At 40.5% G+C, this 13,631-nt stretch overlaps 1 protein-coding gene across 1 annotated transcript in view; it reads right to left on the bottom strand.

Moving 5' to 3' along the window:
* Positions 1-2,126: 2,126 nt before the first annotated feature.
* The window catches only part of LOC142183237 (transmembrane protein 150A-like), a 103,696-nt gene continuing 92,191 nt past the window's right edge, over positions 2,127-13,631 (bottom strand). The window contains exon 7 of the mRNA XM_075258255.1: positions 2,127-3,190. Coding sequence (XP_075114356.1) covers positions 2,946-3,190 — 245 coding nt within the window. The 3' untranslated portion in view covers positions 2,127-2,945. The remainder of the gene's footprint in view (positions 3,191-13,631) is intronic.

Here is a 13,631-nt window from a genome sequence, read left to right as displayed (position 1 = left end):
TGTTCTGGATTCTTTTTTTGTCCTTGCCATTTTCTTTTAAAGAAATGCAACTGGCAGAATCCTGCAAATATTAAGGCAGCAGCAGCAGCAGCACTGGGTCTTGTAAACCTGTAATGACCATTTATAAAATAGTATTTCATGTATACTGTATCAAAGGTCACAATACTGTTTAAGCTGTCATATTGACCAATTCTGGCAACTAATATACTGGACTAAATTGAGAGCATTTGGGTGGTTTTTATGAACCATTCTGTTAAAACGCACCTAGTTTGATTTTCTGGCAGTATTTGTTTCATTAATAAAAGTTATATACTGTAATCATCAGATTTTGGCTACTTGCCATTAAATTCTGCAATGAAATCCACTTTCTGTTCTGTATTCTCACACTTGTTTCTTTGCTTTTCACTGTAATGCAGGGAAGCCGAGGCTGGAAAGTTCACTTCAAACAGTTATATGTTAGGTATTATAAAACTTAGAACAACGCTTCTGGAGTCATAGGAAAGATGGCAATCCCTTATTTCATATGACACCCGCACACAATACCGTTCTATGTTTTATAGTTCCCACAATAGAACTGTTTGAAGTGACTTTCTCAGCCTCCGCTTCCCTTCATAAGTAGAGCTATATACCTGTAGCACAGTGAAAATCAGGGTGAGAAACAAGTGAACAAATACAGAAGAAAGTGGATTTCAGTGCAGGATTCCACAGAAAGGAACCAAAATCCATTAATAAACGTATATTACAACCTTTATTAATGTCATAAATTCTGCCAGAAAATAAAAAAAAAAAGATTGGAAAAGTTTAGGCTCGTTCTTCTATCTTGCAGGTTTAATTTGCTTCAGCTTATGAGAAACTGCGACATATACTCTCTGTAGCAATAAAGGAAGGAAAATAGACAGGTAGAAGTAACATCCTTCATATCTAATGCACCCATTTTAGATATTTGCAGTTTACGGTGCTAAAGTCTATAAGGAGGTTTGTATATCAGTATCTGGTGTCTGACAGTCTACTCAGTAGTAGTAGTAGTAGTAGTAGTAGTAGTAGTAGTAGTAGTAGTAGACTCTACTGACTGAATTCCCATCATTGTGTATTTGTGTATTTGTATTTCCATTTGGGTAAAGGAAATCATGGCCTACCAAGTGATACGGTATTCCAATACAAGGACATAATTATAGTAATACAAACAGTGTCATAAATGAGGTGACCAGGGAAGATTAAGAAGTTTAGACAGGTTCACATTGACCCGCTTCATTTGAAAAGTACATTCACATAGTGATGGAAAAATTTGCCAAGCTAAAAAACGTGAGATTTTAAAATTGCAAAAAAAACAAACAAAAAACTGTATTGAATGGGTCTAAGAAGAGTCACCAAATGTACCAAACAGCATGAACCCTTGTGATAAATTTGACATCGCTTCTGTCTGCCTTTAGTTCTAAGCTGTATACATTTATGCAGTAAACACAGATCTGTCTTAAAGGGATCCCATCACTCACACAAAATTTTTGTAGGTACCACATCGGAATAGCCGTAAGAAATGCTATTTGTCTCCTACCTTTCGTCGTCTTCTCCGCGCCACTGTTCGCTTACAATCCCAATTTCTCTTGGTATGTAAACTAGCTCTCTCGCAGCACTGGGGGCGGGCCCCAGCACTCAGACAGCACTGGGGGCGTCCCCAATGCTGCGAGAGAACTCTCTTCAGCGCCGCCTCTTCTTCAGCAGGGTCATCTTCAGCTTCTTATTCCGGCGGTGGCTTGTAACGTCTAAGGCCTTGGGGAGAGGAGACTGCGCATGTCCACAGGCCAGGAGAAATGGCCGCTTGCACAGTATTGTAAGCGGCCATTTTCTCGTGGCCTGTGGACATGTGCAGTCACCTCTGCCCAAGGCCTTAGACGTTACAAGCCACCGCCGGAATAAGAAGCTGAAGATGATGCTGCTGAAGAAGAGGCGGCGCTGAAGAGAGTTCTCTCGCAGCATTGGGGACGCCCCCAGTGCTGCCTTAGCACTGGGCCCCGCCCCCAGTGCTGTGAGAGAGCTAATTTACATACCAAGAAAAACCAGGATTGTAAGCGAACGGCGACGTGGAGAAGACGGCAAAAGGTAGGAGAAGAATAGCCTTTCTTAAGCCTATTCCGACGTGGTACCTACAAAAAATTGTGTCTGACTGATAGGATCCCTTTAATAAGTCTCAGTCTTCTGTGAAAAAAAGCAGTCTTGATGCCTTGGTTTCCTTCACCTATTGATACCTTATCAGAGAGTTCAGAGGTCAATTTTTTTCAGCGACAAGGCTGTGTTCTGTTTTCAGAGGTTTTGTACTCCCTATGACGAAGCAAATTATCCCTATTCTTACCCCCTAGCGAACTCTGTTAATACATTCCAGTAGTCTTATAGGGATATAACTGTGTAATGACTCTAGGAAGGATGGATTAGTTTTATTAAGGCAAACTGGTTTTGTTGGTCCTACAATTCTTGTTCAGATTTATAAGGCCCCTAGATAGCATAAATCCTATAACCCTGCATTACACCTGAAATGCTAGCATGTACCTTTTTTTTTTTGTAATTTTTTTTTTTAAAGCAAAACTATTTTTTTTTAATGCATCTTCATATAACATAACAGCTCCTCTACATCTGACAATATAATTTTGGCCTTGGTCTTTTGTTGTGGAGTCTCTTGATTATAGAAATAAACTATATAAAAATATACAAATGATTTTTTTTTTTTTTATGGCCGATTCCTTAATGCCCTGTACATATAATATAGACTTCATATGCTAGCCCACCAACTTCAGAATTGTCCATGAGAAAAAAAATAATCAGCTTTTACATTGTTTCATCTTGTTTTTGTAATGCAATGAGCCCCCAGTGCAGAGGACAATGCTCTTGTGTGTACAAGGGTCATTAGGCGGCTCAGGGGTGCATATGATGTCCATAGAAACACTGTGATGCGGTCATATCATAGCCATGTTCTCAGATGTGCTGTGAGCATGAGGTGTTGCTGGAGTGCTGGTTCCAGCCTTATAGCTCTTTGGAGCTCTGCTTGCTTTAAGGAGGACCAAGAAGGTATCAGTAGATATTGCCCCAAATTCAAAGGCAAAAGTCCCATAGTAAATTAGAACATTTATTATGAAGGTCCACTCACACAGAGCAGCCATATGTTGAAGCACAAAGCCATCCTGTATGAATAAGACACCACCTGTAAAGTTAGAGTTAAGGAAATGTACACAAAAATATTTTTTTTTACAATGCAATTGTTATATGTGCATGAAAATCTATCAAACAAAGCAACTAATAATTATCTGATACTTCTGGAAAATAGTGAACTTGAGACATTGCTTTGCTCTAATCTATTTTGTGGTGTATTAAAAAGAATTCAGATTATAATACACAAAAAAAGAACTGTGGCAAGAACCCAGACTAAGACTTACACTGTCTATTCCTTAGGACAACCAGAAAATACAAGAGAAATGATTGTAGTCAGAAATCTGATTAGCCTGTTCCTAGCTCAGTAATCCTTCTGTTATTATCAAGGTTTCCGCTGTGGAGAGAAGAAACACAGAAATCACTTTGCACGGTAGAAACTAAACAGCACAATAAAGTTTCTTTTTGGTCAAAATGGAAACAAAATGTGGATGTTCCACACACAATGGCCTAGAAAATGATCCTGCCAAAGTTTTGGGTTTCAGTGTATTTTCAATCCAGACAAAAATGAGATCTGATCCCCATAGAGCAGGGGTGCCCAATATGCCGATCGCGATCTACTGGTCGATCGCAATGGACGTATGGGTCAATCGCGGGATGCAGCCAGGGATCCCCGCTGTCTGCTTGTTCACAGTGCAGGCTGAGAGTCATCTACGGACACTGGCAGGCGGGGCTGCTGCAGCCCCAGCCTGCCAGTGTCCAGCTATAACTCTCAGACTGCGCTGTGAACAAGCAGACAGCGGGGATCCCTGGGCGGCCACAGAACGCCGCTGTCTCCTGCTCTCACGCTTCGAGACGGTCCCGCCCACATGCCCTGCCCATATACATGCCCCACCCCGCCCACAAGAAGTGGGTAGTAGATCTTTGGACTTGGTCATGTTACAAAGTAGCTCACATGCTGAAAAAGTGTGAGCACCCCTGTCATAGAGGAATAGGGTATAAGTTTGATATTTTATTCCCCTACGGACTGGTTCATGGTTTTGCTAGAGGAGAAAAACAAAACAAAAACACGAAAGCTCTCCACAGGTATTAAAGGGGTTTTCAGACCACAAATCAAATTTTCATAATGATGACGACACAATAGGCCAATGATCGGTTGGGGATTCGACAACCAGACTCCACACAAATCTCCTCTTCTACTAGCCTGCACTATAACAATATATCCACGCTATATCCTGCAAAAATTTGATTTGGGGCTAAAAAACATTTTCAGGCTAAGGCCCCATATAGTGTCCCGCAGCAAAAAAAGCACTGCAGGAAAAACCGTGGTGGCAACGCATCGCAGTTCTTTATACAAAGTCCAGTCAAAGAATTTCTGTTTCAGTTATACCTACAGGGAAACCACTAGTCTTTCTGTAGGTATAATTGACATGCTGCAATTTCCAAACCCACACCAGTTTTGGAAATTGTGGCGTGTCCACAGTGCAGTTTGTACCACAAAATGGGTATGGAACACTAGAATCCCAACCATTTTGCCATTGCAGCGTTTAGGTCATGTGGGGCTACAGACTTAGACTGGGCCGTACGTGGTGTAAATGCAAAACCGCAGCAAAGAGAATGTCATCCCCTCATTGCAATAAATATGTGCAGCGGAATCGCAGCATGTCAATTATACCTACGGAAACGCCAATTGTTTCCCTACAGATATAATTGAAGCAACAAGACTTCCTCTGCAAACTTTCTGTGGGAAATGCCATGACGAGTTTCCATCATGGTTTTTTTCACTGCAGCCCACTATATGGGGTCTTAGGCTGGTCTTACACGACCGTAGTTTAAGTCCGCAAATGGTCCGCAATTGAGGGTTTTCAATTGCGGACCATTTGCGGACACATTATAGTCAATGCGGCCTTGTACACCACCGGATATTTTATCCGTGGTGTGCCAGGCCGCAACCGAGGTCGGCACTTTTTGGAACATGTAAGGCTGGTCTTACACGACCGTAGTGGTATTTGCGGATACGCAACACAAATTTCACTTTAAAAATTAATTCCGCAGACATCCACAAAGTGCATCCGCAACGTTCCGTGTCTATCAGTATTATGCGGATCCGCAAAAAACACACCACAAAACACACATGTTGATATCCGCAATTGCGGATATACACTGATGTATGTTCAGCGTATATCCGCAAAAATGCACGCGCCCATAGACTTCTATTGGACCTACCATGCCGTGCAAGTACGGCCATTACGGACATGCGGTATACTGTCCGGACCACGGCTGCGGCACGCCACACCACTGAAAAAAATCTACGATCGTGTAAGAGGCCTCATAGAAGATTATGGGACTGTAAATGGTCCGCAATTTTGAACCCGCAATTGCGGACCATTTGCGGTGCAAAACTACGGTCGTGTAAGACCAGCCGTAGTCTTATAATCACAGTTGCGAGATAATCTAATGTGTATGGACTGTCTAATGGGAGAGGTCAGAGGTAGGAAGGATCAGCCATGTTGACTTTAAACACATCCAACTATTTTTTTCCACTAGTAGGTGTCAGCAAGTGGTAAAATCTGCTCCACAAAATGAAATAAAGCTGCACGAGGTAGACATGGGCTCTCATTCTGTGATTTTGGCCTAGATACAACATCCTGTTACAGAACAGCTTTTATGACTTGCTTCAGTTTATTGCTTTATCCTATGCTGTGGTATCCAGCTTATCCCCTCTCTGTATGCCAGTAAATATACATGCTCAGCAAATCTGAATAAGCAAATTTGTGACGCAGGCGGGAAACAGCAGGATGTCCAATGTTACTGAATGAATCAAGTAAAGAAGCAATAAATAGCACCGATTGTTGAATAAACAAACAAACAAACAATACACAAAACTGATCTATACCATAATGAGAAATGGCAAAACAGGTCTTAGAACTGAAAGATCATTATGGAGAGATCCGGATTCATTGACTCATTGCTGGAAAACAGACTTTCCATACCTCAGTCACAAGCCAAAGTACATGGCAGAAAAAAAAAAAAAAAATAAATTCTATTGGAATATTTACTAGCCTGTGTTATTCATTTTAAGAGAATGAAAGACTAGACAATAAAGAGCAGCTCTAAATCATTTAGGATTGTGCCTCGGCTTTGTAAAGTCAGCTTTATAATATTAAAATGTCCATCTACCAGGTAGCAATAACTATTTCTTAGGAAACCGATTGGCAACTATTAAACTGTCATGAGTACGCAATGACTGAACACAGTACGGGTAACAGTTTCTACAATGAAACAATATCATCTTACTGCTATACCTTCTAACTCAAACCGATCATTTCTGAATAAGATGTCCTACTTTTTAATTATAGACTTAACAAAAGTAAAGCAAAATTCCTTTTGCGGCCTTGAAAAAAAAAAAAAAAGGTCACAACCCAATGTGGTGGTTTCCTGCTTCCTACTGGTTCTATTACGCCACATCTACTGTATGGTAATGTGACTGCGGCCTGGTTGCATAGTAGGCTCTAGTACACCTCTCACCTCACTGTTGCTACAAGCTTGTGCTCGGTCTCTCCCTCCTGAGGCCTTACACAGTAGCACTACACTTAAAATTGGCTTTTCTTGTATAAAAGAAGCACATACATTAGCTATTCCTTTTGACTCTCCTCACACATGCATGCTTGGTTTGGCTGAAAGTGAACATATTCTCAATATAGAGAGGGGCAAGCAATCTGCTGTCAGGCATCTATGTCACGGCTTACCTCCCCTGAGTATGGATTAAAAGCCAAGAGGCCTCTAAATACCTAAGCAAGCCATAAGTGAGAAAACAAAAGTCACTTTACACATATATGGAGTACGTCAGTAAGGGACTGCCAAGGTTACATGTTATGGATGGAGCAGGAACTTAAAAGATAAATACCACCCGTTTTACTCTACTTTACCCTCATGATTCCCATTTAACAATTCAGAGATATACAATGCCACCATACCCAAATGTTTCAAGTATTATCTCTACCTAAATGTCATATACATTGAAACAAAATAGTAATACCGATGAATAATTGGGAAGTGCTTGGGCGTCTCTGTAACTTTCATGGCATTGGATAGATTAATTAATTGTATAACTAATCCGGCAGTTTACAGAAAATGTGCATTGGCCAGGTTCCCTGATCTATTATCAGACGTGCTCCATCTTGTAAAGAAAGGAGCTTTAATAGTAAGAACATATTAGACAGTGGTAGTTTATGCAATCTTATATTACTGCATATTCATCAAGGGGAAACCTGACTTGCTGATAACGTATAACACAACTGTGCATATACATTCAAGTAGAAAAAAAACAAACCCAAAACGCTTACTAATGTTTTCTGTGCACTGAAAAAGCTTAATTACTAATGTGTGTGCATTCTTAGGGACCATTTACATGGAGTATACGCACGCTCATTTTGGCAAAATACACGTGTAAAGAATATACGTGTAAAAATAAGACTCCGATTGACTTCAATGACATTTTACACGTGTATTTTGACATGTGTAAAAAAATGTCATTGAAGTCAATGGGAAACTTAAATTTACACGTGTATTTTGCCAAAATGAGCATGTTTACTCCATGTGAATGGACCCTTAGTGTGCAGATTGTTATTGGTGCCTGAAGTCCCTATGTTCGGCCTCCCTTGCTGCCGTTTTAGCTCTCTGAGGTCACCAACTCTACGAAAATGCATCAGGAGCAGATAGAGTCTGAGCATCAGCAGATGGAGCAGAGGAACAGGACTCCTGGACTTCCCTGCTGTGCTCACATGTAACTATTGAGGCTGCTGGGGCCTGTGTGTATATAAGCAAGAAAGATTATCCAGTACAGGCAATGCACCAATAAGCTTCTCCCCTGCCATAACCCACTTCAATACATTTTTGCAAGATGCTAGCAAAAACCCCTGACAGGCTGTAAAATACATAAAAATCAATGGGTTTGGAATTTTTGTGCACCTTAGGCATCGGCCCTTTTTTGTGCCATATAGGAAATCAGCGTCAGGTCTTGCTTGGCATTGATTTCTGTTCCATGCGACTGGCTGAAGCCTCTTCTTTTTATGTAGATTGTGAGTCACCTATATAGGGCTCACAATGTACTTTTTTTCCTATCAGTATGTCTTTGTAGTATGGGAGGAAATCCACGCAAACACGGAGAGAACATACAAACTCCTTGCAGATGTTGTTCCTGGCAGGAGTCGAACCCAGGACTCCAGCGCTGCAAGGCTGCAGTGCTAACCACTGAGCCACCATGTTGCCCCCAGCTGAAGCCTCTTACTGACTCAGGTGCAGTTAGTCCCAGTGGGAGAATTAAGTAAGACTGGTACCCAGAATGCCAGGAGTGAATAACTCCAGACAGAATATCACGCCATTATTCATTTCATATAGTCATTAATACAACTGGGTTTAATTTGTATTGTATTGTCATAGGAATTTCTACTGGTCTTCTGCTCCCCCTCCTCAGTATGCTTCGAACATAACACAGACATTTAATAGTATAATTACATTTTGATAAAATCTATTTAGTCTAATGTCGGCTTATTATTGCTTTTAGAAATACATGTACACTATAAATAGAGGAGAACATTCAGGATGGAGGACAACAAAAATGATTCGAACATGATGCCAATGAATCTTATGGACCTGTAAGGTAACTCTTATATTAAACAAAGAAGAAAAGATAGTTAAGGTGACTATTCTCGTATTAACCCTTTCAGGAACAAGGGTCATTTATATCCCAATGCTCAGGTCAAAATGTAGTTAGTACTTTTGGTACGAATTGCTTTACACATTTCATGGCTTTGCAGATCTCAACTATTTTTAGCATTTTTTTTTTTCAGTACACATAAGGTTTGAAATAAGTAGCCTTATCTGTTAAATAATTTAGCATTTTTTTATATACTAGAAGAAGTAGAAAAATGGCATAAAATGTGAAAAAAAAAAATCTGTTTTGCTTTTATCTACAACAGAAATGTTTCTATATATACTTAGGCACATAAACATATTAAAATATGCTTTTCTATTGCTTCGGATTACAGAGGCTACATATCTATATAGTGTTAACAAAAATTAGACATTGTTTTATATTCAGCCGGGCTTATTTTATTTATGGCTTGATAGTGGCTTTGTAAATTGACCAGTAGTTTAGTATAGGACAGGACTGTGAACTGCTTCTGTTATCACTGTGGAGTCTCTCTGCTGGCAGAGCACAGTGAGATTCAGAAATTACTTTAACTTCACTGTGATCACCATAAATAGTTAAAGTGTGCTGATCAAAGTGATGATTAAAATAAATAAAATAAAAGCTTCCCTTATCAAAAGAGGAACTCCCTGACTATGAGGGTAAGTTCACAGAGTTTTTTGGTCAGGATTTTGAGGCCATATCCGCCTCAAAATCCCGACCAAAAAGACAGCTCCCATTGAAATCAATGGGAGCCGCTCAGGTGTTTTTTCCGGGATGAGTTTCTTATGGCTCCCGGAAAAAAAAGAAGTGAGATGCTCATTCTTCAGGCCGTTTCGACTCACGATTCAGCCTGAAGACACTCCCTCCTCCAGACTAGGGCCATTCATTGGGACTAATCCGGAGCAGAGTGCGCGGCTGGATGCCGATGCAGTGTACTGGCTTTCAGTCACGGCTACCCCGCTTTTGGTCCAAACCTGAGGTGGCCCCCGCCTCAGGTTCTGGACCAAAAAACTCTGTCTGAACTTACCCTAAGGCAGGATTCACACTACCAATGAATTTCATTATGAAGGTGTTCGTTAAAAAAAAGAAAAAAAAAGAAAAAGAAAAACGGACGCCTATCATAACAAACATTAATGGACACTAATTGATGTTGATGTGTCCGTTTTTAACGGATCCATTTAATGAACGGACACACTAGCATCAGCTAGTGTCAGTGTCTGTTTTTTCATACTATCCGTTTTGTTGTTGTTTTGTTTCTGCTTTCTGAGCATGTGCAGAAAAGATGGACACAAAATAACAGTTATGGTCCGTTATAAGTCCTGTGCCCATAGACTTCAATATTAAAAGAAAAATAACGGACACTTGCCGTCTGTTTTTCCTAACGGGCAGAAAATGTAGGATTTTTTGTCTGCTGGAAAAAAAATGGACTTCTGACGGTTTGGGTGTAAAAGGACACAAACGGACACAAGATAAAATCGCATTGAAATGAATGGAAGTTTTAATGGATTTCTGACCGTTCAGCTAGTGTCCGTTGCTAAAATCTTGTAACAGACAATAGCTACGGACAATGCTGACGTCACCAACGGTAGCGTGAACGCCCCCATAACTCTTGCAGAAGAGAAGCCTTGGAGAAGAAGCTCTTATCTCTCCTAAATAGAGGAGTTATCACAGTTGTTTTGACTAGAACATCCTTGCAGCATGAGCTATCAGCTTTAAATAGCCAGATTGGTCATATGGGGTTAAAGGAGATTCCATAGGGCTTGGTGCGGATACACTGTTTACCCTACAGTTATAGTTGTCCAGACTCTAGGGAGCAGTATAATATCTTGTCATAAGTGTTGGCTTTTGCACTCTTAATAGCAATGGACAAGATCTTTCAAGTTTTACCTCTCAGTATTGTATGAGATTTTCAAGTACAAACCACTATCTCCACACCTCTACATAACTATCTGCCACTGTGTAAACAAGGCCTTATATAGGTTTTTACAAGTCGAAAGAAAGACTATGAGACACGCTGCACCAAGTCTTCCAAAAATGCTGTAAACCTAAACACATTCAAAAGTCTGTTTATTGTCAGGTTTCTTGGAGAAAAGTAGTTAAGTCCTCTGATAAACTCCAGATAAATACTCTAATAAGATTCTTTGAGCTACTAAATCCAGAAGAGATTAGTACAGGCTGGTACTCTTCATGCTGTGTCTCCAGTATGAAACCACGTGCTGACCACCTGGCTACAAACCGTGCTGGGCACACTGGGCACTAAGCAGTGTGAAGAAGAAAATACTTGAATCCTGTACTGAATTGCCACCATCCCAGTACATAACACAGCACAGCTAGCAGACACTTTGCTAAAGATTTCCGTTGCCATCTAAGAGCAAAGTAACTTTCAGCAGATGGAAAACATATATTTTATGCTTTTCTGACTTAGCAGAGATTAATGTGCTACCAACAGTATGAAAGAGCAAGAAGAACTTATGTTATGAACAGTCTGCTTAACCAGAAATGGTACGAACACTTACAAGGCTACTATGAATATCATAAGATACAAATGTTAGGTAGTCAATATTTTGCTGCTTTCACCTCCCCCCCCCCCCCCAAAAAAAAAAGGGGGGTTACTATAGTAGCAAATACATAGCTTTCACACTGATAATGCTCACACTCATGTGCATGGAGCCTTAGGCATAGTTCACATTTGCGTTCGGTATTCCATTTGGAGAGTCTGCTTGGGGACCCCCCCGAACAGAATACTAAACGCATTGACAAGCGTGAGTTTATGAAAGCATATGGACCCCATAGACTATAATGGAGTCTGCGTGTTTTCTGTGGTGAGGTGTTCACATGAGTCATGCGGAGAGGAAAGTAGTTCATGAAGTACTTTTCTCTCCGCATGTTCTGTGCAGAAATCACATGGACCCCATTATAGTCTGAGGTCTGTGTGCTTTCATAAGCTCACCGCTTGTCAATGTGTTTGGTATTCTGTTTGGGTGGTCCCCAATCGGACTCTCCAAACGGAATACCGAATGCAAATGTTAACCAGGCCTTAACCTGAGCATCCTAGTCCTCAAATTAGAGTTTGGGATCAGAAATCTTAATATTTAGATCTTGAATGGAGCATAAGAAACTTAATGAAACCCTAACAAAGGCTAGGTTCAAACCTATCCTGACGCTCAGGTCTAATGGGGACTCCAGCGATGGAGAACTGAACCACTAAAGCTGCAGTTATTCGCGTACCCCATAGACTATACTGAATCCGGCGGAGAGAAAATTCTGCTGTGCAGGCTTCCATTTCTGCATCAGAGTCTCAGCACAGATGTGAACCTAGCCTTAAAGGGTTATCCCATAATGAACATTTACAACCTATAAATAGGAACTGTGATGATAAGATCGCTGTGGTCCCAGCAATCAGATATATAAGTACGGGGGGTCCCACGCGCGGCCACTGTTCCTACTCAGTCGATGGGGCCGATGTAAACAGCTATGATAAATTTGGCACAACTACTGCCTGTGTTGTCCAGTTTATGCTATCTAAATTTAGAGAAGCAATACATCATCCTCCCTGTATACTAGAAACGTCAAGTGTGTACAACAATAATAAATATTCATCTACATCAATATGCATTTCCTTTAGTCAGACCCAAAAACCTTTAGAAATAGTAAAAAGAATCTAGTGAAAAATAGATAAAAGATACCATATGTCAAAGACCAGATAGAAAAAGTAATGTAGTTTATGGCATTTGGTAGGTAACATCTCAAGTCAGAATTTTCCATGAATTTTAATGTATTCCTACAGCTGAAGTCAAGCTGTAACTGCAGTTAAACCAACATAGACTTTGCTCACTTGATGTCCGACCAAAGGCTAACCCCTTTACTAGTCATGAGACGTTTTGATTTACCCAATTGCCTGTTGAAATATAACAATAGTAAAATTGTTAATTCAGTAACTAATTTCCAGGTGAATATAAACCATTCTATATGCAGCGTGTTCTGTAATATATGAGAGGTTTAATCATTGCCTAAGCGAGTCCTGAGAGGAGCTGTATATATGTGACTGATATCTCTGATAGAGGATAGTAAGGTTTGGTCTGTTTCCAAAACATAGCCAATGGGCAGAAGTGACAAAATTCTTAAGTCTAAGGCTCTGAAAATTTACTGGCGTGAGCTTCTTATATTTCTCATTCTAATTTGCATCCATGGTTCACAGGTTTACAGACCTACTGGTACATACAAAAGCAATAACCAAATATAGTGTAGAAAATACATTTCCTGTACATAGTGTAAACAGGCAGATGGTAAAGTCGTAGAGGGCAGGTACATTCCACTAAGATGGTTAGTATCTACAAGGTGACTGGCTGGAGTATGGGACCAGGAGTTAGGTGTTGTTGTAAACTCAGGCCGATACTCCAGTCCTGGGTTTTGCTGGCTGACTCAAGTGGTCAGCTATAAAAGCACTGAGGTTGCCCATGGGAAGGGGGTGTGGTCGTCTCTTGGAGGAGAAACCTGTTGTACACACTGCCCTGTGTGTGTCTGGAGGATAAAACCTTAACCCCTTAAGGACCAGGCCATTTTTTGGTTTCGCATTTTCGTTTTTCCCTCCTCACATTTCAAGAGCCATAACTTTTTCATTTTTCAGTTCACAGAGTCACATGATGGCTTATTGTTTGCGGGACAAATTGTACTTTGTAATGGCATCATTCAATATGCTGTGCAATGTACTGGGAAGCTGGAAAAAAATTCAGAATGAGGTGCAATTGGAGAAAAAATGCATTTGCGCCATTTTCTTATGGGTTTAATTTTTACAGCGTTC

The sequence above is a fragment of the Leptodactylus fuscus genome, chromosome 10 (genome assembly GCF_031893055.1).
Source record: "Leptodactylus fuscus isolate aLepFus1 chromosome 10, aLepFus1.hap2, whole genome shotgun sequence".
In the NCBI taxonomy this organism is placed as follows: domain Eukaryota; kingdom Metazoa; phylum Chordata; class Amphibia; order Anura; family Leptodactylidae; genus Leptodactylus; species Leptodactylus fuscus.
This window is presented reverse-complemented; position numbering and strand designations above follow the sequence as displayed.